This window comes from Trichogramma pretiosum, unplaced genomic scaffold (genome assembly GCF_000599845.2).
Source record: "Trichogramma pretiosum strain Unisexual culture from Peru unplaced genomic scaffold, Tpre_2.0 scaffold33, whole genome shotgun sequence".
Classification (NCBI taxonomy): Eukaryota; Metazoa; Arthropoda; class Insecta; order Hymenoptera; family Trichogrammatidae; genus Trichogramma; species Trichogramma pretiosum.
The window spans coordinates 646,757-672,858 of NW_019641610.1; the positions used below are offsets into that span (position 1 = coordinate 646,757).

A 26,102-nucleotide genomic window follows, 5' to 3' on the forward strand; every position below is an offset into this window, starting at 1 on the left:
GATTCTACTTCTTTTAATCTCACTTCGTCACAGTCTTTTTAATAGCCGACCAAAAATTATGATATGAAAATTCACGCAGGTTTCGTGAAACGCATCTCTACTATTTCTATCATATGACGAACCTCGCAGAAATACCAGTGGGTACTTTTTGGACGTTTACAGTATTTTAAAATAATGTGTTTTTTTAAATTTATTTATGTCTCTTTAGCTTTAAATAAATTCTTCTTAGAAGAGATTCAAGACTCTAAAAGGCTGCGAAGTATATGCTCACTATAGTTTTTGAACTCGCAGTTTTAGCAAATATATTCTGGGTAGAATTTTTAATGATCATTATTAAATGAATAAATTTCGGAAATACATCTCAAAAATTAGTTTATAATGTTAATTTTTTGTGCAGGATATTGCAACTGAGATATTGGTAAGTCTTGAAATTATATCATTATAGAGTATTTTTCGGCATAATTTTTCAATCATTATCATTATATATTTGTCATGATTTAGCATAAAATAAATTTTTATCTCAATCGTAGCTTCTTTAAAATTTAACTCTTAAAACCAACAGCTGATTATTCATTTTTTCAAATAATTGGAAGAAAACAATAACATCGAATTACAAAATGATAGCTTTTATTGGATATTAGATCCTATATTCAACAATGCTAAGTTAAATATTTTACATATTCTTAGAGTCATTTTAAATTAACCTTGCAATTTTAGGACGAATTGATTTCATTAGAAGCGTTAAATTTAACATTAGCTCTAATAAATATGAGTTTACACTAGTTTTGGTGTATTATGCAATATATTTCATAAAACATTGAATGCTAAGCAATATCTATTATATGCGACGGAGTTTCATGTTTATGGAAATTTTTACACGAACTGGTCTTAATTTTCGATAAAGCCCATTAAAAATCGCTTTAATTGAGAAATTTCAAAAAATCGGACATGTATAAAACTACAATATCATGCAAGCTCTTTAATTAGAAAAAAACAACAATTCCGAGAGTTAAAAATAAGTTCTTGGAACAATAATACATTACATTGTGCTCTCAGCTGGTTGGAAGTAAAAATGATGTATGTCTTCTAAATATATAATATTTTAATATTCATTGATTCATAATTCGTTTTCTTGAATTCATTTTTCGAAAATATAAAACTTTGTTTATGACTCGAGAGAACGAATGCCAGTCTGACTAGTTTAAACTATGTTCACTCGTTCACATGCAGCGTATATCAGAGCCTCGCACAGTTTTTTCCTTTAAAATATTCGTCCCGATTGAAATCAACAATCTGAACGATAATTATTTCGAAAATAGTTGACATTTACAGTGTTCTCGTTCATTCGGCAATGTGAAGATCATACGTACGAGCCTATCCGTGCAGTTTCAAAAGTTCTAAACAGTCTTAATCACCGGCGACCACTTCGCCAGTCATTTGTCCGTTCGTCGGTGCAACACTAATACTGTCCTCTTCGGAGCGCTCATCTATAGGCTCTAGTGCGTCTTCGATTTTCGTAAAAAATTCAACGTCTTCGTCATCATCGACGTCCTTGTCGCCGTCGATTTTGATCAATGTCCTTTGCTGTTGCGGTTCAATGACGTCTGGACGTAATATTAGCTGTTGCCTGATGGAATTGACGAGATCTTCGCTCAATATCGTCGTGTCCACGTCGTCGACTTGGTCATTCTTTATCGGTTCGTGATTGTTGGGGATAAAAGTCATGCGAACGATCGTATAGAGCTTGCGAAAACTCAGCTTCTTGTACAGACTTTGACTGGCCTCGTTTTCAGGCCTGATTACGACGAATGGCTTGTATCCGTTCTCTGCGACTCTTCTTGTTAAAAACCTAAGATTTAAACATTGAATGTAGTTCAATATACGCATTTGATTCTATTGCTTCTAAGAATCAAGCATAAAATTCGAACCTGGCCAATTTTGTCCCATATCCCTTTCTGCGATATTCCGGCTTGGTTTGCATGGAGAACATGGCACCGTAATAAGATTGCACCATCCATGCGGCAAGTCGACCGTCCGCAAAGACACCGGCCGCTGAGAGGTTCTTTATAAGGCGAAGGAAAAGCTCGTGGCACTCCATGTCGTTGGCTGGATACAACTCGTGAATACCTTCTGCGTGCTCGGCTTTCAATGGTAGTACCTGTTATATCGTTAAAAGACGATTTATGATTACGTTTACGCTTTAACAAGCAGCTCAAAAGTTTTCATTTGTCTCGATAAACAAATACATTTGTATATGTAGAGTCAGTAGCTTTGCGTAAGGTAAATATAATTTAATATAAATTAATCATTCCAAAAATCTTTAAATATGATTGGCAAAAAAAAAGAGAGATTGATAAACAGTTTGTTTAAGGAGGCTGTAGCGATGCAAAGTGGTTCTGTATTAGAACGCTACATGCGCAAGCCTATATGCGTTACGCAGCGCACAACGTTAGCATGGCAGAACATAGAGAAAAAGTGCTTGACTCTTAATATCTTTTTTATTTGCCTGGAAACACCCATTTATAATTATATCATTCGAAAGCTAATGAAATTTCCTATAACATATGTTAATTTCAATAACTTCTAAAGTGATTTGAACTCACAGTGTACTAAAAACTGCCACTTCCCATTTGATTCAATGTTAAATGGCCAAAACTTTGAATTTCATTATTTCCCAAATTTGCATGGAAACCCCAATTTTTTTACCAAAAATCTTGTAATTTCATGAACTATCCTTGGTTGAAATTTCACTTTGATCTAAAGTTTTCGCTACAACCTCCTTAAATTTACAGCAATCTGATTTGAAAAGTTTTTTAAAGATGATCTCATCTAATACTAAGCACGAGGCGGCATTCATTTATGTGAACTAAAAATTGTAATCGAAAAGTATAATAAATAATTGCCGCTAGTACTTGGTTTTATAGTACAAAAGGTAATGTGGTTTTAAGCCAAATTGAAAAATTAGCTCGAGTTACAATTTATAACACGAGGATCTAGGATTAATTGAAAATGTTGAGTTTATCGTTACTTTATAATGATTATAATTTTAATTGTTTTCGACGATTTGATTAGCACTCAAAGTAAATCTTGTTTTTTTGGAACCAGCAAAAATAAATAGTATGGGATTTAAATAATTGTTGCTTGTGTTTACATGCTCTAAACGGTAAAGTATACGTCCGCAATAACCTTCAACAGAGGATAGGACATTCCATTAGGTAAACTTGGTTTGTTTCTATTGACAAAGAAAATGTGAACTGTGCTGACAAAGAAGAAATACTGCTCCAAATTCTACAGAATATACTCTGACGTTCTTAGTTTGTGGCCCCACATAACAGTAAAAAATTTCACCCATATTTTTCATGAAAAATAGTGGCAAGTCAAGTTTAAAAATGGGATAAAATTTTGATACTGTTAGCGCATAAAGTCATTCGAACAAAGTGAGAAGTTATACTAAAAAAAACCAAAATCATTACCTGTACATCGATATCAGTAGGCACATCGTCGTCGGGAACCTCCTCGGATTTTTCAGGCTCGTCACAGGCGTAAACGTCGCCGAGTACCCGCTCGACGCTGCCGTGGCCCTCGTAAAGACGCATCAATTCGTCGGCTATTTCCGAGTGAACGAAATTTATATACAGCGGCTTGCTCCAATCCAATAAAACGTCCTCTTGGCGTAATAATTCTAGACAGTCCAATCTCTGGTTCGGGCAAAATGCACCAACGCTCTCGTACAATAATCCGTGACACTAGAAAGAATAATGAGTAAATGAGGATGGAACTTTATTAAAAAAAAACCTCGTGCGCTATATTTGATTGTAAAAGTAACCACTTAAAAAAAAATTATTTGTTTCGCTGATGTATGAGTTTGTTCAATTTTTTTAAGCATGCCACGTCCTTCACAAACGACTTTAACCGACAATCAGTTGATTTATTTCTAGTTTATAAAGTTTCTAAACTTAATCTATATATACCTCAAATAATTGTATTGTTTCATAAGTCTCTGCTTCGAAAAAAGTTCTAATTTACTTCCATTTCACGAAGTAAATTCGCTGCCTTTTTTAGATCTTAGAAAAAAATTGAGGCGAGATTTCTCTGGATTTCGGTGGATTGTTCCACTTTGCGGAAAATTCGATGAAGAATCTGAAATAAAGCTTTTTTGACAAGCCGGAGTCTTGCATTAGCATAACATTTTTCTGTCTCGAAAGAAGTACAGGGTAATTTTTTGACAAATAAGTAAAACCTTCAAACAAATTTGGACTTTTTCTGGTTTTTAGATAGTTTAAATTGGATTCCTAATAATCAGGTTAATTGGTTGATTCTTATATTTGTTTGTGAAAGTGACAGTCGAAATCTGAAGCCTCCAAGTAAACTACTTGTGAAACCGTACTCGACTTATAGTCCCTGCAACGCTGATTCAAGCTCTACTGCACTATTGATATCAGTGAACTGAAAACTATTAGAGTATCTGCTCAATTGATATATGAAGGAAGAGGAAGAAAGCAAGAGAGAGAGAGAGAGAGAGAGAGAGAAGGAGACAAGTTGAGCTTTGAACAGGTCCAAGCGAAAGTCAATACTAATATCCTTACCAAACTCTCTATAGCATTGGTTCACAACTCAAATTTTTATTGGTCTGCTGCAAATGCTTCATATGTCTCGATGTGTGCGCAATCCGACGGTTATACAAACATTTCTGTTCGCTTCGATAATTCGCAAAAAGTAAAAGCATATTTAAATTTAATTATAAATATTGCATAAATAAAGTTTAAATAATATTCGAAGGGGGAGAAAAATTTTAAGCAACATTATTGAACCTTAAAACTTTAACATTGAGAGGGAATCAAAGTGTGCTAAATGCAAGGTTGAGAAGATTCGAAGATTCGTCCTTGCTGTTCAACTATTGTCTATTTGTATGCGGTACGTACATATAAGTTCAAACTGTTTGGTATTCTCTAGGGGTGCAAGAGCGAAATTTTAGTGTTAATTGTTCTGAGAAGTAACTGTAGAACCAAGATCTATCTGGAAAATGAACTTATCCCAACGATAAACTTATTTAATTAGAAAAAAGTTTCCCCGAATAAATTTGGTTTGATAAATTTTGGGGTTTAGAGTTGAAGAAATTGACCATTCAATCAAAAATTATTCATGAAGCGAGTCGTTGAAAGTTACAAAGATTATTATGATAAAAAAAGTTGTCAAATAATTTTGGACACGTATGAAAAAATCATCGATCAAACTTTATAATGCAGTAAAAAGCATGGCAATAAATGCCATTGAATTTCATAAGCTTTACATAAACTATATCTAATATTCGTTATGAAAAAGGCAAACAACTTTTACGCAATATACTTTTATCATACACAAGCAAAACCAGTTTACCCTGTTGAAGTTCTGTAACGAAGTTATGAGTTTTCATAGCATAACTTGTGTCGATGGATTGCGAGGTACTTCTAACAATGCGAAGCTTGCAAAGGTTCAATTATTTATTTCGAAATCTAGAAAGTTAGTTTTGATTTTTTCAGCATTTGAAAGATGGTAAGAAACTTTCTCATGTGAGAGGAGTGGATTTATCTGTTCCATGAGTTGATAATTTTGAAAAGCTCTTCGTACAAATGACTCAACAACTTCAAGTATATGACTATAATTTGAACACTTATCGTGGAAAATTTTTTATCAATTATATTTCCAACTTTGGAAATGATTCGAAAAAAGTTGAAATAAAATTACTTTGCATAGTTTCGTAAAGAAAATAAGTAAACATTTTCCGACAAGTTAGTATTCGTTGGGTAGAAAAAAGGCAAGAACATCTAAATCAAATTACGAAGATATTAGAAAAATTTTCGATAAATTGATGTACGATTTACTGGTGATAAAATCCACCTTTTTTAAATTTGAAAATCAATTGCATGCAGCTAAAAGTTTTTTGGAAATCTTGGTGAAGCTTTAACCGCAAGCATCGATCAAATTCGATAAATGGTCTCAGTACATATTGCCCACTCAAACGATTTGCCAGATCAATTATTCTTGCTAGCAAAAGGGTCTCAACGTGGTCATCTGTCAATGTTCTTTATTTTCGTAAAAAATCTGCTCCGCCTAATAGCAATGCTTTTTCATTGCAAACTTTTCGGTTTTTATTTCTAAAGCAACGATCTCTACACCGTGTAACTATCGTCAGGAAAACGAGTACAATCCTAGTTACACAGAAAAATTCCTAAAAAGACAAAAAACAAAGAAAAAAGAATAGTCAAAGACAAAAATCAACTTGAAAAAAAGCGAAACGAAGGTAAAATCAGTAGCGAGCGCTTGGCTTGTGTCCAATACGTCTCCACACGTGAGGATGTGTATTTGTATGCAATATACATATAATGCACATATTAAAGCCACCATTGTGCATGTAAGAGATGTTTAATGTTTCGTTGTTTGAGGAAGCGCAGATGATGCATTGTCGCGATCGTGCATAGGTATATACGCGTAGGTAGATAGAGCGAAAATACGAGCTTTTACGTGCATGTAGAGCGTAATTTATGCAGCACGGGTGGCGTTCCTGGCTGCCGTTCGCAGGGTCGTGTGCAACATTTGTGCACTCGTTACGCTGTGGCGCGCGCGTTTCGCACTTCGTAATGAGTAGGTGGCATCCAGGATCTTCGTCTCTGATAAATTCTTCGAGTTATTTCAGCGATGCGGTGTGTGCCTTTTTATAAATTCCACGAGTCGCGTATACTTCTAAATGAAATATTTTTGTACATTGCGCCAAGGTTTTTTTCACTCAAAAAATTTCATAATTGAGATTGCAGCTCTCCGTGGTATATTTTCGTATACGTTTCGCTTATTCCAACCCGAAGTTATGTGTTTGCTCGCGGTCGGAGTATGCTCGAGCTTTATTGCCTAAGCTAAATACATATAATATCCATTCTCATTTTCGAGCATTTCTCCGTCGGCTCAACGTGTAAATAACTGATAAATTTCAAGCTAATTAGAACCTCTTAAAGATAAACAAGTTCAATATATTTTGGTCATTTGACTTTGAAAGCTCTTCTAGCAACCGCAACTTTATGTCTGACGAAAAATGTCAAATGCATCATCTCGTGGATCAGCGCTTCAAATTTATTCTCTATAATGTTAGATATACTTATTTTATACTCTCATCTAATGTTAATCTGTAATTATTCTGTATTTTTATTCTTTATTTGATTTTCGCGCTTACACCAGATGTCGCGCTCACCTTTCTTTGTATCCGGCCTCTCGGCCCTTTTTGTGTAACCGCTCACTCGCTCTTCTCGCGCCTACTCGAGAGCTCATATACTTTGTACGTAAATTGTGTTTAATTAATAAAAGTTATAATTAACAAGTGTTAGTCTCACTCTTAATTCTCACAGGTTATGGGCCCAGACATTGCAAAAACATAACCGAGATAAAAGAGACATACCGTTTTTCAATAGTGCAAAAGTTTCAGTGTCGGAAGTGAGGTTAACCACGCGTAGTATTGATCAAAGATGTCCGAAAATCAATACGTAACGCACACTCCGCGCTTCGAGCTACTCTCTCGCGACAATTACGACACATGGAGGATCCAGGTAGAGGCCTTATTAATCAAAAACGACGGCTGGGACTTCGTCTCGGGCGCTACACCAGCACCTGCAATCGGAGGGGCCGACGCCGCTGCACGGACCGCAGCCGAGGCGGCTTATAAGGCATGGCTGGTGAAGGACAGAAAAGCCAGATCAGACTTGATCCTCAGCATCTCGCCCTCCGAGCTAAAGGAGATCAAGAATTGCAACACATCGCATGAGGTATGGACAAAGTTGGAATCGACGTACGCATCAAAAACGCCCGCGCGTAAAGTCTCGCTGTACAAACAGTTGACTCAGCACAAGATGGCGGACAACGACAGTATGATCGACCACCTCAAAGGTTTCTTTGATGCATCTGACAAACTGAAGTCGACAGGCGCTACTCTGGATGACGATTTGCTAGCAATTATGCTTCTCCAAAGCCTTCCGTCGAGCTTCGAGAACTTCAGATGCGCAATCGAATCGCGCGATAAGCTGCCAGATCTCGAAATTCTGAAAATAAAAATCCTGGAAGAGCACAAGTCTCGGCATAGTGTAAACGATAATCATAATAGTTCGGCAATGATTGCCAAAACTAAGCAAGATTACAGTCGCACAAAAGGTGGCTCCACCTCGAGACCCGCATCGAACAACGCAACGTCGCATAAGCAGAAACCTTCTTACAAATGTGGATTTTGTAAGAAAAAGGGTCACAAAGAAGCGGACTGCTATAAAAAGAAAAGAAGCCAAGAAGAGTCGAAAAACGAAACCTCCGGCTTATGCTTTTTCACCAGCACTACAACTAGTGCGAAGTGGTGCCTAGACAGCGGGAGTACTTCTCACGTATGCGGCGACGAGAGCATGTTGAAAAACATCACACGGCACAATGGCAGTCTGCAACTCGCCAGCAACACCACAGCGGCAATACGCGCTAAAGGTGACGTAAATATCGTGCCTGGAAACGACTCTACGATCGTAACTCTAAAAGACACGCTGCTCGTACCCGACCTCAGAACCAACCTCATGTCCGTCGCGAAAGTTGTCGACGCCGGATTTGACGTAAAATTTAGCAAGAAACTTGCGACGATCACCGCTGAGACTGGTGAGGTTATCGCCCGCGCTGAGAGAATTGGCGACCTATTCTTCATCGACGGAGCCGAGCGACCACGACCTATCTCCGCAATGGCTAAAATCAACGTTGACATGAGTGAATGGCACGCTCGACTTGGTCACCTAAATTCCAACGACTTGAAGACTATGATACAGAAACAACACGCCGAGGGCATGGGCAATGTAAAAGTCGAAGACATAGGCTGCTGTTCAACATGCGCCATCGCCAAGATGACGAGAGAACCGTTCGAATCTCGAGTGCGATACGCGGCGAAACCTCTCGAAGTAATTCATACCGACGTATGCGGCCCAATGAGAACAACATCCAAAGGCGGAGCGAGATGGTTCGTGACATTCATCGATGAGCACACCCGCTTCTGCCACGTCTACCTGATGAAGGAGAAGAGCCAAGTCACTGAAAGATTCGTCGAATTCAAGAATATGGTCGAAAAACAGACCGGGCATTTCATCAAAGAATTACAGTCCGACGGCGGGGGGGAGTACGATAATCGCAAGCTTGATAACTTGTGTAAAGACGCCGGCATCAAGCGTCGCTTCACTGTACCCCATACGCCGCAGCAAAATGGCCTCGCCGAGAGAAAGAATCGCACCCTCGTCGAGACGGCACGCTGCTTACTCACACAGTCGGGCTTGCCGAAATCTTTTTGGGCTGAAGCCATTATGACTGCCAATTACATTCGAAATCGTTGCTATACGAATACCATCGGCTGTACCCCGTACGAGAAGTGGACTGGACGCAAGCCCGACGTCTCGCACATGAGACCTTTTGGAGAGAAAGTCTACGCTCTCGACAAAACTCCAACTAAAGGCAAATTTGACTGCCGTGGACTTGAAGGATATTTTCTCGGGTATGCCGATAATTCTAAAGCATATCGAGTTTGGCTCGTAAACGCAANCTACTCCGGCTACATGTTCTCTCTTTCCAACAGCGCAGTTTCTTGGTGCTCAAAGAAGCAGAAGTCGGTAGCTCTGTCCTCGACCGAGGCAGAGTACATGAGCCTGTCCGATGCGGCCAAGGAGGCCATTTTTCTTTCCAACCTTCTGAAGGAACTTGGTTTCGACGACTTGTCTCGGATTACAGTCTACAACGACAATCAATCCGCAGCAAAATTAGCGTCGAACCCAGTCTTCCATGCTCGATCCAAACACATCGACATAAGAGCGCACTTCATCCGCGAGGTGCTGAAGAACGGAAAGTTTGATTTGAAATATCTATCCACTGAAGAGATGACTGCCGATATTTTAACTAAAGCTTTGCCCAAGGCAAAAGTTGATTATTGTGTTAAAGGTTTAGGACTTTTATATTAAGAATAATTTCGATTATGGGAGCGTGTTAGATATACTTATTTTATACTCTCATCTAATGTTAATCTGTAATTATTCTGTATTTTTATTCTTTATTTGATTTTCGCGCTTACACCAGATGTCGCGCTCACCTTTCTTTGTATCCGGCCTCTCGGCCCTTTTTGTGTAACCGCTCACTCGCTCTTCTCGCGCCTACTCGAGAGCTCATATACTTTGTACGTAAATTGTGTTTAATTAATAAAAGTTATAATTAACAAGTGTTAGTCTCACTCTTAATTCTCACATATAATTCATGCAATGCAGCGTTTAATGTAAAGTTTGAACTAAGAATTTTTTTCAATTTTATGTCGAAAAACATGACACGAAATAATTTTTATAGAGAAAAGTTGATAAAAATTTTACCAGATGCAGTCGATTTTATGCTTTTATTACTGAAAGTTACGAGTTTTTCTACAGGAAAAAAGTTTTTCTGATCAACGACAATTTTTTCTACATCGATAGTTTATTTTTATTACATGAAATTGAATTGTGTTTCAACATTTTTAACAAGAAGCAATAAATAAGAACAACCTCATTTTTTATTCCAATATCCCACAATTGCATTTATTTGATTTATCTTTTGATCATCAGGCTAGCAGCTAATCGAAAGCATTTGGACTAATTACTGCATCGGAACTAAACCTTGAGCGCTTTGTACTTTTGTCAAGCAATAAATACACATCTCTCAAATTATAAAATGAGTACTATGGAAGATTGAATTCAGATTTCTTGTTAAACGAAAGACAGGCCACCGGCAAACTGGTCTTCACAGTTGGCAATTTGCCTCGACGGAGCTCGCATTTTTCTCAAATTTTCTTTAGTATGTCTTTTATTGCCAGATTCTTTTGTTTCGCGTCGCGTCTTTTGCCTTTTTGAAAGTACAAAATAATGCCTTGCGAGAATTTTGAACTGGCCTCCCTATTGATGTTGTCGATGTAATGTCGGTGACGTAAGCTATTAGTCCGAGCAATACGTTTGGAAATTGCCTGACATTACCCCGCTAGGGTTATTTTGGATAAAACTTGGATAAAACTTAGGATGAAACATATTAAACCTTGGGAACTAAACTTGCATCAAGTTACTATTTTCAAGTTCATTTGCATATTGATGCGAGGATAAAAGTGCATACATACTTATATTATAACTCTTTGGAAGATAAAAGGTTTAATAATGAGGAAAAGACTTTAAGAGACAAAGTCTCAGGGTCATTTATTATATCACATTGAAATTAAGGAAAACCAAGCAAAACTTCTCAAATTCATTGAAAATTTTCCGATCTAGAGTCTATTTATTACTTTGATTTTGTAAAAACCAGCAGCAATTAATTGATACCAAGATAAGCGGATATAATATGTAAATAAAGTTAAAGTTCCGATAAAGACTTGGTTTTACTTACCGAGAGCGTCATTCCAGGAAAATGCAAACAAAGAGGCACCTGTGGCCAGTCGTCGGCTACGTAGAAATGAAACTCCCAGACTTTGTTGCGCATGTAGGTCAGCAGAGTTTGATGAAACTACAACATACACTCACGCACACAGATATAGACATGTATGAAATATATCAATAATAAGAACAAGCGGATTAAGTTGTTTTATTTTTCTTATTACACTTTGAAAAGGCTTCGCTTTTCAATTGCTCTTTTTCCTTTCGTTCTTTAATTTGCCCTTAAATCGTGCAAGAATTCACGGCTACACAAATGATTTTAATGAATCGTCAAATTCATTTCCTATGTAAAAACGTGAAGGTATAATCTTTTTTCATAAAAATTACGTAAGAATTGAGACATTTGTACTGTAAATATGTCGCATTTGCTCAAGTAAAGCACTGGAAAAACTTTTTCCATTCACATCTTCGTGATTCATAACGCGTCGAAACCCTTGAAGTGCAAATTTGAAAGGAAGCATCTTTAATTAAAGTCGAGCTTTTCAATATTTCACAGCTAATTCATGTATCTGTAATGTGTGTGATTATTATTAACCTGGAACATTTACAAGACACAACTTTGTGACAATTTAATGAGACCTTGCCTTGATGATACAAAGCACATTTTCCATCTTATGCGTACACCCACCTGTATCGCTCTGGATTTCAGAAAGTTTTTATTCAAGAAATTTTTCTTTACAAATTGCTTCCGACAAAAAGTTAACGAGTGTAGAATTGTCAGGATTCATCTAGTTGTCCTTGTGGCTTCTTTTAAATTACACGTAGGATTTCATTTGTTTTAATTTGTGTATATTTTTATAGCTTGACAACAATAATTCATACTTAAACTTTAGGTATATTTTTGCACTTCGAAGCACATTAAAATATTCAGACAAGGGTAGAATTGCGATACAGCAGTATCCAAATCTCGAAACCCGCGAAACATTGTAAAAATTTCCATACCTCATGCATATTAATCTCGCTCCTCTAAATTCAAATTCGGCCTGCACATGCACCCTCTTTACGTACTTGCATGTTTACTATCGCATCCGTAAATGGTAAAAAAGGCTTACGATAGCTCCTATAAATATCTTACAAAAATGAAAAAAATACGCTGTGAACCAAACTGAAAGAATGCGACAAATGAGTATTTTTTTTAAATTATTTACACCAATAGCTATCGAAGCGGAGTTAAAATTCGTGACGCGATTTCGTAAAAATAAATTCTCCCAACAAATGAGCAAATCTATTCGAAGCAAAAAAACTAGTATAGCTACACACGATAGGTATTTTAGATTGACGTTGTGCTGTGCAGCTGCTGGCACGTACGAACATACATTGTTGTGCGCGATCGGTCACAGGTGCGATACGCGTAGCGCGTCTTATATATCGTCGAATGTCAAGGTTACTAAAGCCATTTTCACCTTCCTCGAGCTTTACATGCTCCCGCACAGCTCCAGCTCTGTTTCAGGATAATAGTATAGCCACGCAAGTGAGAGAGAAAGAGAAAAAAACACGTCTATCGCGTGAATTATGAATATTAGAAAAAAGAACTGAGGCGAGCGCACGTGTTTCCTTCTCCGGGATTTTGATCACGTAACTCTTTGACTTTTAATCCAAGTAAAATTCTGCGATCACTTTTTTTCGCTTTTATTGATTCAAGATGCATGATGAATTTTTTAAACCATGCGGAAACATTACTAATTGTGCGGTTGTGCATAACGCGACTTATGCTTTTTCAACTGGAGTGACCTTTTGCATTAACAGAGTTTATTTTACATTGACCTCTAGATGGCCAATCAAAGTCAATGGAACTGATTAGGGACGAATGTATTTTCTAATTAGCACTAATACTTGCAATGTTTAATTTTTTCCAGATGTATGAAATATTATTGTAGATTTCTCGCAAACTAATTGTTGCGTTTTTTTGAAACTTATAAATTAAAAAATTATAATGAATTTACTTTTTTATGAAAAATGTATCTTTTCAAGAGTTTCTATGCTGAAATGGTTTTGACTAAATAATAAATAATAATAGTAATAATAGTAATAATAATAAAGTGCTTAATTTATTTCAAAATTTATTCTAATTCCAACACATTTTGAAAGCCAGAATACTTTCATTAAAAAAATGTATCCTCAAATTGTCGAAATTTTTATGCTACGCAATCGATTGAACAGGTTTCAACTCGTCACGAACAGGCATCAATGATAGATTGACAATTATAAATAGTGTAGTCAACGTTTTCACATGATAAGCTTGAATCGTTGCTATGTGTTCTTGACAGAATGGTGTAGAACATTATACCAGTTTTGCTAAAAGGATTCTGTTAACCCTTTAACGAACATTTTGCAATACTGCCAGTCTGTGATAAAATCATTAATACTCCACATGATTCAAATAATTAATTAATTTTTATTTAGTTGAATCAAGTAAACGGATTCAAGATTTAGATGGAGTAAAAAAGAGACAAATAATTTGACTATATGATAATAGTCAAAATTTTTATTTTTAGTCGTCATAAAAATTTTGAGTGTCATTCCCTTCATATTTCACCTTTTTAAAAATTAATTCAAAATAAAATTGTTTTATGCAGTTATCAATCTTACCGGTTAAGAATTATAATGAGTAATCCAATATTTTACTATAATACTATTACCATTGACTTCTTTTATCGTTTATTTTGGAGAGCTTCGTTATGATGCGCTTCTATTTTGATTATCTGTCAAAAAGTATATTGATTATCAGTACTAGGATAGCAGGAGTGGATGCGACTTATGACCATCGAAATTCGATCGAATTTTAAAATGACATTTATGAAATGAAGAGTTTCTAATGCAGAACCTACTTTCATGCCTATGACATTCCATTTTTATTCGCTTATAAATAAAATATTTTGGCTGATATTCAAGAAATCTCTTAAAAAGTAGGCATATTTTATACTCTTTTAATGATACGATGAAGCCAAATATTCTTTGCATTAAAGCAAATATGGAGAATCTCTTTCGTTACAATTAAAATCGTTTATTCTTAGAGCATTAACTTATAATCCAATCCTTCAATTGTTTGTATCATAGTTCCATCGTATTAATAAATCCTTTAAATTTCATCAATTTACATGAGCTTCATAATAGTATAAGATGCTCTTCGCAGCATCATTTTTTCGAGCTTTCCAACCGAAAAAAGCTTTCAATTGAAAGCTGGTACTGGGATAATCTTTCATATTCAAGTAAAGCTTCAAGCTGTACTTTTTTCAAAAAAAAAAAAAAAAAAAAAAAAAAAAAAAAAAAAAAAAAAAAAAAAAAAAAAAAAAAAAAAAAAAAAAAAAAAAAAAAAAAAAAAAAAAAAAAAAAAAAAAAAAAAAAAAAAAAAAAAAAAAAAAAAAAAAAAAAAAAAAAAAAAAAAAAAAAAAAAAAAAAAAAAAAAAAAAAAAAAAAAAAAAAAAAAAAAAAAAAAAAAAAAAAAAAAAAAAAAAAAAAAAAAAAAAAAAAAAAAAAAAAAAAAAAAAAAAAAAAAAAAAAAAAAAAAAAAAAAAAAAAAAAAAAAAAAAAAAAAAATGTCGACTCGTATCGAAATCCAAAATTCGCAACTTACGCGCGTGGTGAGTGCACGAACGCTAGCGAGTGTGCGAGCGTAAGTGAGTGTGTGCGCGAGTGTAAGTTGACCTTGGCCCTGCTGCTGCTCTGCTGCACCCGTTGGCAGGCTATATCATATATGAAAGTTCACGAATGCTGCAGCGGCGCGCTCACACACGCGAGACTTAGATCGCAAAAATTCATATCCTTCTTACACAAAAAACGAGAGAAAATCGTACTTTAGCAATGACAATATCATGCCTATACGTGAGTTGATTAAAAATTTGAACATTCAAATAATTTTTTCTGCACACAAAATAAACTTTATCGCGTATATCATTTCTAACTAAAACAATTGAATGCGGAAACAGCTGCTCTTGTACAGAATTAATACAAATTTATGAAAAAAAGACTCAATAAGAAAAATTCTTCAGCTTTATAATTATGTCAAACTGCTAAATTCTTGCAAACTACCCTGACATTGTTCTGGCAAGAGATCTACATTTCCGCCCGACGAGCTTACGAGGAATTTCTCAGAAATGTATAATAGCGGGAGTCGAGAAAATGTAATGATGACTTTTGAACTATTTGTCATTTGGTCTTCGTTGGCAATTTTGAACCATTAAGGTCAAGTGCTAACACGGAATAAAAAAGACCAAAAAGTCGATCGATTTAATTCAGCATCGATTGTCGCGTGCTGATAAACTGTTGCAGTTGCAGCTATTTTAATCCTGATTTTCATTTAGAAATCAAAAATTACTGCGTTTGCTTGACATTAGATATCAAATGTGTATCGATGATTTGAAATTCAATGGTACTAGGTTTATTTTCTTTCTTTTTTCAATTGCATTTTTTTAAAATATCTTTTCTGGTGTTGATATTTTTTCAAAATACTTCCATTTTACGTAAAATTCATGGTCATTTATTGAGCTACAACGTCTACTTGATGTACACTTTTTCAAAACATGAATGGTTACGATTGAGTGAGACCGTAAAGGGCCTTTATGTAGGGTAACCTAAGTTCGATCGTTTTCATCATCCCGAGGTTGCGATCGTAACCATTGATGTTCCGAAAAATTAGACACCGTCTAGATGCTGTATGTCAAATATGTAACACCAGAAAAAGTAAAAAGGGGCGCGTGAAGTTTACAAAACTCATAAATGAAAATGGACTTATTTCAGTAAAAAATCCAAATTTTTGCAATTCAAAAAAATGCAATAAAAAAAGAAAGAAGACCTTTTTAAAAGTTTTTTGATTTTAAGATTTCTTTGAGTCTTAAAATGTAATTAGAACTCGTTTTTATTAAATCGTTACTTAATCGTTCGTGCAAAAAGTTAAAATGCATTATATTTTGGGTTTACTAATGCGATTGAATCACTTGTTTCTTAAATAAATATTGACCTTTCACTCACTCTTAAATTTACTAAAAAAGAAAGATAAAACCTTGAACAGGGGTAGAATTTTATTTTCTTATCGCCCTATATCGTATTGCGATCTATGCTTCATCAGCAGTGTTCATAATTGATATGTATACTCGGAAATTAAATTCGCAGACTCGGTGTGGTGACCAACGAGTTAATCGAGCTGAGTTGGTGGCATATAACTGATGCTATTTATAAACCTGTTATACTTACGCTTAGTATAGAAAGTTACAGTAACTAATTTTTTGAGTTATTTTATGTACAAAAACTTAATGACTAAGATTATTTAACGAATCATTTTAAAATATTCAGGGTTCAGAAAAAATTTTATTTCAAAAGCAATAATTTTTTCAATTGATTGCGAAATCGTTCACTGTATGATGTAGTTAATTTTTAACAGCAGAATATATCTTCCCTTAATATTTTCGTACAATATCAACGTCCACTGATGTTGATCTTGGAATGAAAAATAAAAAAATCATAAATAATCTAAATTATCCTCAAGTTATACCCGAGTAGGGAGTCGCTTGTAAACCATTATGCATAATTTATTATCCCATATTTCCGCCACTTTTGCAAATTCAACCGTTTGCGTTACGAAGGCACGTGGGGACAAACAAATGTTTATTTTAAGATATTTTAATTTGAAGCTCACGATCGATAAAGGTACCTCGCCTATTCTATTATTTATTAGGATCTTATACGAAAGAAAGAGAGAAAGAGAGAGATCCAAACTAGCCGGTGCGAGAGAAAATAATAGTCTTGTAAAAATAATTGGGGGCCGCACTGGTCTTAATCGTAGTGAAGAACAAACACGACGCAAACGTATGAACGTGTATCGACGCTTTTATATATATGGATGTGTACTACATGCACACACGTACCACTTGCGGCACCGAGTAACTCCTTTTAAAAACACAAAACGAAAATTGTTGCTTTTCTCGTCACGTTTGAAGCGGCCTTTCTTCATATACGCATGCATGTTTGCTTACCATACTAGAAGGACAAACATATGAAAATAAAGTTTATATTCATGACTTCATAATGAATCGTGCGCTGCCGCATTACATAGTGAATTGCATCGATTTGCGATTGCACGTTTTGCTTCTATGTGCGCTGCTCTGATACACATACAATACCTTCGTTTGTTTTCATTATTTATAAATAAGCATGTACCGACATTGTACAATGCATCGCCGCAGAGGTACATGCACCTAAGTGCAATGCGCAAAATGATTAAGGACGCTGCGCTAATGTAACCAGCATATATAATACGACACGACTCGGCGTTATGTTACACGTGAAAATGTCGTCCCTTTTTCTTAAGAAGCCCGCTGCTTGCCAATTGCTTGTCGTTGCAGTCGATTTTTCAGCACACATCTATTTTGCCTAAATGCTCATACGCTATTTATTCGTGTGTAGTCAAGGTCTTATTTTTTATTTTCTATTTCTGGATACGAATACCCGTAATTTTCTTTTAATGTTGTTTTCATATCAATGCCTCGGTACATTATCATGCGAACTGTTCTCGATGTTAAAGAACAATTAAATGCTTCAATGAATTTCATTGATGTGACAATTTTTAGCTTAACACACTCGAATTAATTTAATTTAATAAATATTTCTAAATGCATCAAGAAAATACTCTTCATATTTATTTAAAAATTTTTAATGGATCATTAGCAAAGATTTCCGTTGTAATGAATTTGAAAAGAGACTTCTTGATCTCTGTCTAGCGAACAGTTGCTAACTTTAGTCTGTCACCTCGAAAAAATACAAATTTCACTTGCAAACGTATGAGTTTGTCCGTATATATAAGCTACTTGGATTTTGACACTTACTTTAAGTGATTCAGGCAAGTAGTTTGATAAAAAGTCCAGCAGTTGGGGCAACTCCTCGGAGGCTAGCAGTCGAAAATTCCTTCCACGTTCCAGCACCACGGGGCACTCCATACTGAAATTAAATTTTTCCTTGCTTAAATTTTCATGAATATACTCTTAGCGAATAACCCGCTGAGGGCTAATATGCTCGAGTTCGTTTCTCTTATCGATTCATAAATCATGCAATGCACGGATCAATTTGCGTTCACCACCAAATTAAAGTTTACATTATTTGTTCGGTGAATATCGATGACTTATTTGTGAGCTTTTCGATGTTTGGGTTTTGAAATATTTTAATTTAATGCGTCATTTTAAATTGATGTAATTAATATCTGTAGTTCGAAAGGTCACGATTTCTAGCTACGCATTAACCTTGACAAATTAAAGGTGTCGCATTGGAGAAAATGATTATTACGTGACAATTGTTATCACTTGACTGCATTCACAGCAATATAAGCATGAGAGCACTGCCAATTTGTAGTTAGCAAAATATCATTCGGTTTAATTACAATACTTCTCTCGACTGATTTCTCGAACATCTTCAATTGCACGCGCACTAGCATATAAATGGGATTTTCATTTCAACTTGATTAGTAAATACTTTAATTTCAACCGTTTCAAGTCGACAGATGTGAGTTAAAAATTTTGCACTAAAATATGCAACTAAAATTATCACCCAGCGCCGAGTCCACAAATGTATACATCCAGTAGTGAAGCTACATGCTTAGTCAGGCCAATACATAAGTCAGCGAACAATTCTCGTATTCACGTTATAATTATTCATATGATAGCTGAGAGTAGTCTTTCTTTGTATAATTTAACTAGAACATTATAGCTAGTGGGCAGTGAAGATTTCCATTGTTGTTCATTTATGGAAAACGATCAAACAAAAAAATTATTTTTCATGAACAAAAATGAAATTTGATATTATTCAAAATAAATCGACTTCATAGCATGCTCTTAACAAAGTTAAAAAATGTATATATTTTAGTTTTTTTCATTTATTTATTTATGTCCTTCAAACCTTAAATGTATAGAAATATATATATTATTTGAACTTAATATTGTTTGATTTCAATATGATTTATTATTTTTTACTTAAGTCCTGTAGAAAAAATTCGCCAAATTTTTACGAAGGTTATAAAATACCAATAAAAATTATGTTGAACAAGGGAATTCATATAAATAAATAGTATGCAGCATCCAAATACTTGTTTTATGAAAAAAATTGCAGTAAAGAATTTAATATTTCTTGAATTAAATTTTCAGTGGAAAAATGAAGCCTTCGTTCGTTTTTTCCTATTTCTGATTGGAAAATAAAGATACTCGTAGTGTTAGTTTGTAGTAATTTACACATGAATACATTTTTTCTCCTCTTGGGCTTTTTTCAGACGCTTTGAAGCGAAAAACGACAAAGGGTAGAAGCTCTTTCGTATCTCCAGAGTTACTAGGAATCTAGACTATCACAACTGAATTCTACAGGGAAGGTGCGAGTTAAAAAAGTGGCACGTTATTTTCACTGTCTTTTTGACATTTTTTGAATTATCGTCGCAACGCTTACATTCTCTTCTGGACAAAATTTTTTCGGGCAATTGTTTTGCAGAAATGACAACTGGGTATTTCGAATTCCCCTGTAGGTAAATGACATATTGCGTTAACTATATTTCTACTATCCATTTTCATTTCGAATCGATAACGTCATTTCAGGTGGCAAGGATGTAGGAAATGAATTTTTACATTGGATCAAGTTCATGTATTTAACTCGGCACGTAAAACACTGCGTATGATAATTTCACGCAAAACTTGCGAAAAACTTTCGTGGATACAAATATCGACACGACGGAACGATGAGCTGTAAAGCGGACTGTATTGCGCGTCAAATGGCTGTAATCCGATTGCGACTATATAGCCCTGCTCCGTGTCATTGCCGTCTTTGTTTCGCTTATTTAATTATGGCACGTGTATATTTTCTAGTTTGTCGTGTGCGGGTCACAATATTTTCTCAAAGCCCCAAGCTACAGGTGCACATAAATACATTTACAGCTCGCGTATACAACGGTCTCACTGACCGCTCATTCCGAGTCATTATTTTCTTGTTTAAAAAATTCAAATGAAGCAATCTGAGATTAAGCGTTTTCAAGGGAGCCGAGAGTAAAAATAAAAGCAAAGATGACGATTAGTTGCATAAAACGTTAACGAGCTGCTCAAGCCACCCTCTCCCCTTTTTAAAAGGTAGTTAGTTAGAGGTAATAGCCTGTGTTTATGTAGGAATCTACTGGAGCAAGAGTCTCAAGTAAACGTGGAAAATGAAACTCTTAATGGTTCCTAATTAACTTATGACTTTTTCAACCGAACCGACGCTCAAACAAGGGGTCTTTGATATCGATACGTTATCGGCAAAAATTGGTTTAAAATATTTCTTGTTAGCGCTCAACGACAATGAAAAAGCCTGCCAAGGGTTATTGGAAAATTCGATGTCTAGAATGATGCATCGAGTAAATTTCTCACGTAAAAAGTATCAAACGTTCCGCTCATATGATCGGGTGGCTGAGGGAGTTTTTTTGGTTCTTTTGGGTGTGAGATGCAACGTTTCATGTCCTCATTGGCTCGGAAAAGAAATTGGTGCAACTTAAAAAACTGTTTTTTGCGAATAAATCAAACGTAGGTACAGGAGGCTTTTGAAAGCACATTCACAAAGCTGAATCCATCTACGCTATAAAGTTAAGTCCCCTATACTATAATTGGTCCGGACGTATGTTCAGTGGTCGAAAAAAAACAACCCACCCAAAGGGAAATGAACAAATTTTCCCCTGTGAGTCACATAAATCAATACTCTAGCTCGTTCATCATCATTCCTGCGATTACGGTGATAATAATGGTTAATGCGAACCGTGCACCAGAGAATCTTGATACATTGGATTCTAATTCTCCTCAAGAAAAAAGTGCGCGTTCACGCGAGAGCTGACCGCGATTTATCCCGCAGTACATTCACACACGCGAGCACTACACACTTGTGCACACACACACACACACACACACACACTCACACATAATATACATGTATACACGATAAACTGATTTATCGATCCGGTCATTTCTATTTTGCAGGGCGAGTTGCAGCTTGTATAGCATACATAGCCCTTTTTATCTCTCTCTCTCTCTCTCTCTCTCTCTCTCCTGTACCTCGAGTCTTGATACACAGTATGAAAAGCTTTCATTTTCACCCACTCGCTCATCAGTCTTTAAGAGTGTGAGACAGGGAGCTGCAACTATACCCGCGAGTGATTTGTCCTTGGCTTCGACGAGCTACGCATGCAACTTATGGGACGGACCGAAGCCGTATTCAAGACTTTTGCTAATCTAAAGACAAAATAGCCGATGCAGAAAAATATGTCGTCGTCGTTTACTTTTTTTATTCTTTTTGAAAAATAGCTCACGTCTGCAGCTTTTAGAATTAAAGAAAATTATTGATTTTCACTGGATGAAGCAGCTAAGATTGAGAACGATACTTGAGTTGCTTTTATTATAGCCCTCTGTATTTAGTTATTACAGCTGTTGTTATACGACTCGTAGGATAACGTAAACTGCTGGAGCTCGTGTCGCTTGTGTGCAAGTTCAAGCTTTCTTCGGTCGAATTATGATAGCGGTAATCGCGCGATGACAGCAAGGTTACGTTCAAACGATTGAAATCGCAATGCAAAAAAGAAGATATCGACCCTATATAGGTCGTCCAATCCAACTTTTTCGCCTGAAATATTCGATAAATTTAGAACTTTAAACTTCCAAGATAGCTTCAATTCTGGAATTGTATACTTGTATGATTCCAACGATTTATCGCACTATCCTTTTTTGCGCGCAGGCGTTGATAAAAACTTTCGACCATATAGCACTCGGGATTATTTACGACTTTTATCGACGTTCATTCGGAGAAAATTTTGAAAAAGCGACTCGCGGGACATCTTTTGCAGATGCTCACTGTATTACGCGATCCAAATGATAAATTCATCTCGAGCTCATAACTTCACCAACGCATTAACTCGAATTTGTGCTCGCATGGGTGTCGGGACTACAAGTACGTACAAGGACCATATAGCACGTGTAAAGCCGAAAAGAGATGCAAACAACTGTATCGCCGCAGTTGAGAAAAAATACAGCGATCGCGATACATAGAGACGTCTGACGCGTGTGCTTGTTAAAATTCACGCCAATTTCCACTGCTTCGTGAGCGAAATACAACTGCTTGCGGAGCCACCTGTATATGTGTAAAACAGGTGAAATGCGGCATTTTGCATAAACTAGACAATGATATAAAAGTATGTGAATCTCACTATTTTATCGAGAAAAAATGCTTATGCATTTGTTCGGCGTCATTGTAACTTGTTTCAGACATTATTATTGTCAAATAAAAAATATACATTTTTATGAACGGCGCATGAGAAAGAACTCATTTAATTTAAATAAAATAAACTCTCGGTCATTTTCCTATGAATAACTATTGATTATTTAAGTGAACTTAGTTATTTTACCGATTCCAAAACGATAAATTTTACTAATTCATGAGCTTGTATTGGAACAAATTGACTTGAGTCGGCATTACACAGACTTTAATTAGCTTTGAGGGGTTTCAATAATTTAATTTCGAATTAAGAGTATTACAATCAATTTTAACGTGACAAATCACATTCACTCAATCGGTCGTTTTTTAATATTTTTAAATATCAATCTTTTTGAACAATTTTAGGCAAGGTAAAGTAGTTTTCCTTGAACAAGTCGTTCGTCTATGAATGATACGAGGAAGTTTTGAAATAAAGATACCGAAAGTCATTTTAAAAATAACGGCTTAATCTGTCTGATGAAAACTATTATTTAAAAATCAAGTTATACTTGAAGCAGTTGAATTATTTCTTGCAATATACTGCTGTCAAACGAGTCTTTCATCTGACCAAATGTATAATTTCGAATTACACTTATTTCATCTGCAATGAGATGGGAATGTGGACGGTATTCATTATAGTGTCAGCCAAACTGGGTGAATATGATATGTATATATTTATAGATGGAGCGACACACGGCATCCGATATCCACCGAAGCTATATTAATTTACGCGTCTATACGTAAGCGTGTGTAATTTCAATAATAAAGCCTGAGGCATTAAATTGACCCAAACTGCATACAGCTTGTAACCTGGGCCCTTATTGCCCATTTTAATTCGTTAATTGTCCTGAATAATTTTACATCCTTTCGGGCGTTAAAAATAATTTGCGATTGAATAAATCTTTTCTATGAAAGTTTCGATCGCATTGAAAATAGTTTGAATATTTTAGCAACTTGAATGTGATTCAGACGGTGAATTTTTTTGAATTTTCTCAAGTACTCTTAAAAAGAAGTAAAATTAACTTTGAATGATTATGACAAAACTTTCATCGCACGTAAAAAATGTTTGGATATATAGACTCTGATGCGACGTTTGATAGTCTCTTATTATTATTTGAAAGCTGCATTATTGCTTCAGAGATAGCTTCTAAAAATATTTGTTGCGTATGCAAAGTAATCCATACTTATTTGATACGCTATAAGAGTTTCAAAAAAGCTCAACATATTTGTAGTAAAATAAGTCGTAAAAACATCCGCATGCCAGATGAAAAAAAATTATTATCATAGCATTCACACGAGCAGGCGCTTCATTGAATTTTGATTGGGGAAATTCATTCGAATCGAAATCGAGTAGAAGAGATAAAATAGAATACTCGCTTGGCCATTATTAGCAATTTCTCATTCTCAGTCTTATCTGCGACGGTCGCGCTCTCGCAGCAGCGAGATCGTTCAACGAGCGCATAATTTAGCCGTCAAGGAGCCGCGTCATTTGTTCGTCCGTCAGTTGCAGGCTGCAGCTACAAACGTATCTTTTCCAGGCTCCTCCTTTGGAAATTGAGGCAACGGTAATCGCGTTCACAGCTTCGCAACGGGATCAATTATTCAATTTATTCGGCCGGTGCTTACGGGGCTGGGGGTTACTTGGCTTATCGATTCGGTCGCTAATCGAACTTTAATTTCGGAGCAACGGCAGAGAAATAGTGCCGGACAAAAAGCAAAGAAGCCAATTGATTTTGCCGCATCGGCATAAGTCCGCAAGGAGAGAAACGAGGCAATTACGAAGCTGCATCAGTCTTTCAGCGATGGTCGGCCGAGCACGTGCCACTGGACTGCGCGTAATCCGCGGCTACGACTCTCGGCATCGCTCACGGCATCAATGGGCTTGCGCGCGTATTACGTACTGCATGGTGGTGGGTACTCACGCGCGCGAGCCGCATCCTCCACCGCACGCGTAAGCCATGCACGAGTCGCGCGAGAAAATCATCACGCGGACTCGATCTTGTACAATGCATCGAAAGCGAGTTACGCAAGGATCAAACAAGCCATATGTCGGCGAGGACTTTTGCCTCTCGAGGGCTATCGAGCGACACTTTTTTCTACAATTTTTCGTGCCAAGTAGCAAGAGTTTCAAAGTACGTAAAGGCAGCAGGCATTGGAGAGAGGTGTGCGATCGATCGGAGCTATTTTCCTCATCAACAAGATGTCTCGGTCGAGCTCGCGTGAAACGATACTTGGACAATTGCATGCATATGGATGAATGGCTTACCTGCGGCACGAGGGGAGTTGGCGTTTGTACCAATGCGCGGCTGCAACTCTATGCGTTCGTCCGCTCGTCCGTCTCAGCCGCCGCAACCGAAGCACGACATGATCTCGCACGATCCGTGGCTCTCTTCTTACTCAACGGACTCGAGTCGTACGTGTGATATAATACCTACGGTACACTACGTGTATGTGTCGCTCTCGCGTCGAGGGGAAGAATTTTTTTCTCTCTTTTTTTTCTCTCCCGTCGACCGTTCCACGCTCTAACCGTTTTTTTCTCTCTCTCACTCTCTGCAGCTTCTATTGTACAAAGTTTAAGCGAGGGAGAGAGAAAAAGATCGGAGAAGAAATTCTCGCTCTCGGATGGCAAAGATTCTGAGACTGCAGCAGCGGCTGGATAAGCAAGCGCAGAGACAGCCCAGCCGCCCTCGCCGCCCCCAGAAGCCGCACTACTATGCCGCTTCCCGATTCAGCCCCGCGATGCTTTCAAAGGTCCGAGTCGGCCGCCACCGCCGCCTCCATTATCCGTGTGTGTGTGTGTGTGTGTGCTGCGCGTACGTATAGCAGCGACGACCACTACTACCTAGTCTAGCACCAGCTACGCGACTCGGAGCAGTGCAAGAGCTAGACGAGCGCCGCTCCGCTGCGGTTGTATAAGTGCGCGCGCGATTCCGTGTGACTAGGAACTTGGCTCGCGTGCTCGTGTGCAGCCACCAGCGCCAGTGACAAGTTCCCGCACACACACACATCTCGTTTCGTGCGTGTGTACCCCCTACCCCCTTCCATTCACCCTCTCTCGCTCGTTCGTCTGCATTAATACTACCCTAGCTCGGTCGCACCTAGTGTGTGAGCGGATTCTCGCTTCTTCTGCACGACTTTCGGCTGAATTTCCGTGCGAAGGGGGTCGCGAACATGCGCACAAACTCGCACAGCTGCTGCTGCGCTGTACTGCATACCTAGCACACCTATAGACCTATCTAGATATATTGCCTTTTCAGCTCGCAAAGGGTAAACGCGCTCTATCCCGCGTAGTACCGTTATACCCTTGGCTTGCGGCCCGTCGCCTCGACTCCTGCTCTCTTCGAGTTCTGCTTTATCGGCTGCACCCTGTTTGCCGTCCCAGCTGCGATACGGCCTACAATGTGT

The 26,102-nt window shown here is 36.9% G+C and overlaps 1 protein-coding gene across 1 annotated transcript; it reads right to left on the reverse strand.

The window, feature by feature from the left end:
- Window positions 1-511: 511 nt before the first annotated feature.
- LOC106649019 lies at window positions 512-25,611 on the reverse strand. Its single transcript, XM_014366286.2, has 6 exons — window positions 24,964-25,611; window positions 18,284-18,395; window positions 11,419-11,535; window positions 3,474-3,746; window positions 1,929-2,158; window positions 512-1,849 (listed from the first exon to the last, which is right to left on the reverse strand). Exons 2-6 carry the CDS (start codon window positions 18,392-18,394, stop codon window positions 1,408-1,410), a joined length of 1,173 nt encoding a protein of 390 aa, XP_014221772.1. The 5' UTR covers window position 18,395; window positions 24,964-25,611; the 3' UTR covers window positions 512-1,407.
- Window positions 25,612-26,102: the final 491 nt, after the last annotated feature.

Excerpts from the sequence above, each read along its gene's own strand:
- LOC106649019 (XM_014366286.2), bottom strand. The coding sequence starts at position 18,394 with ATGGAGTGCCCCGTGGTGCTGGAACGTGGAAGGAATTTTCGACTGCTA. Across the intron at positions 11,536-18,283 it reads ACTTGCCTGAATCACTTAAA|TTTCATCAAACTCTGCTGAC; the intron begins GTAAGTGTCAAA and ends TGTATGTTGTAG. Across the intron at positions 1,850-1,928 it reads TATGGGACAAAATTGGCCAG|GTTTTTAACAAGAAGAGTCG; the intron begins GTTCGAATTTTA and ends TTTAAATCTTAG.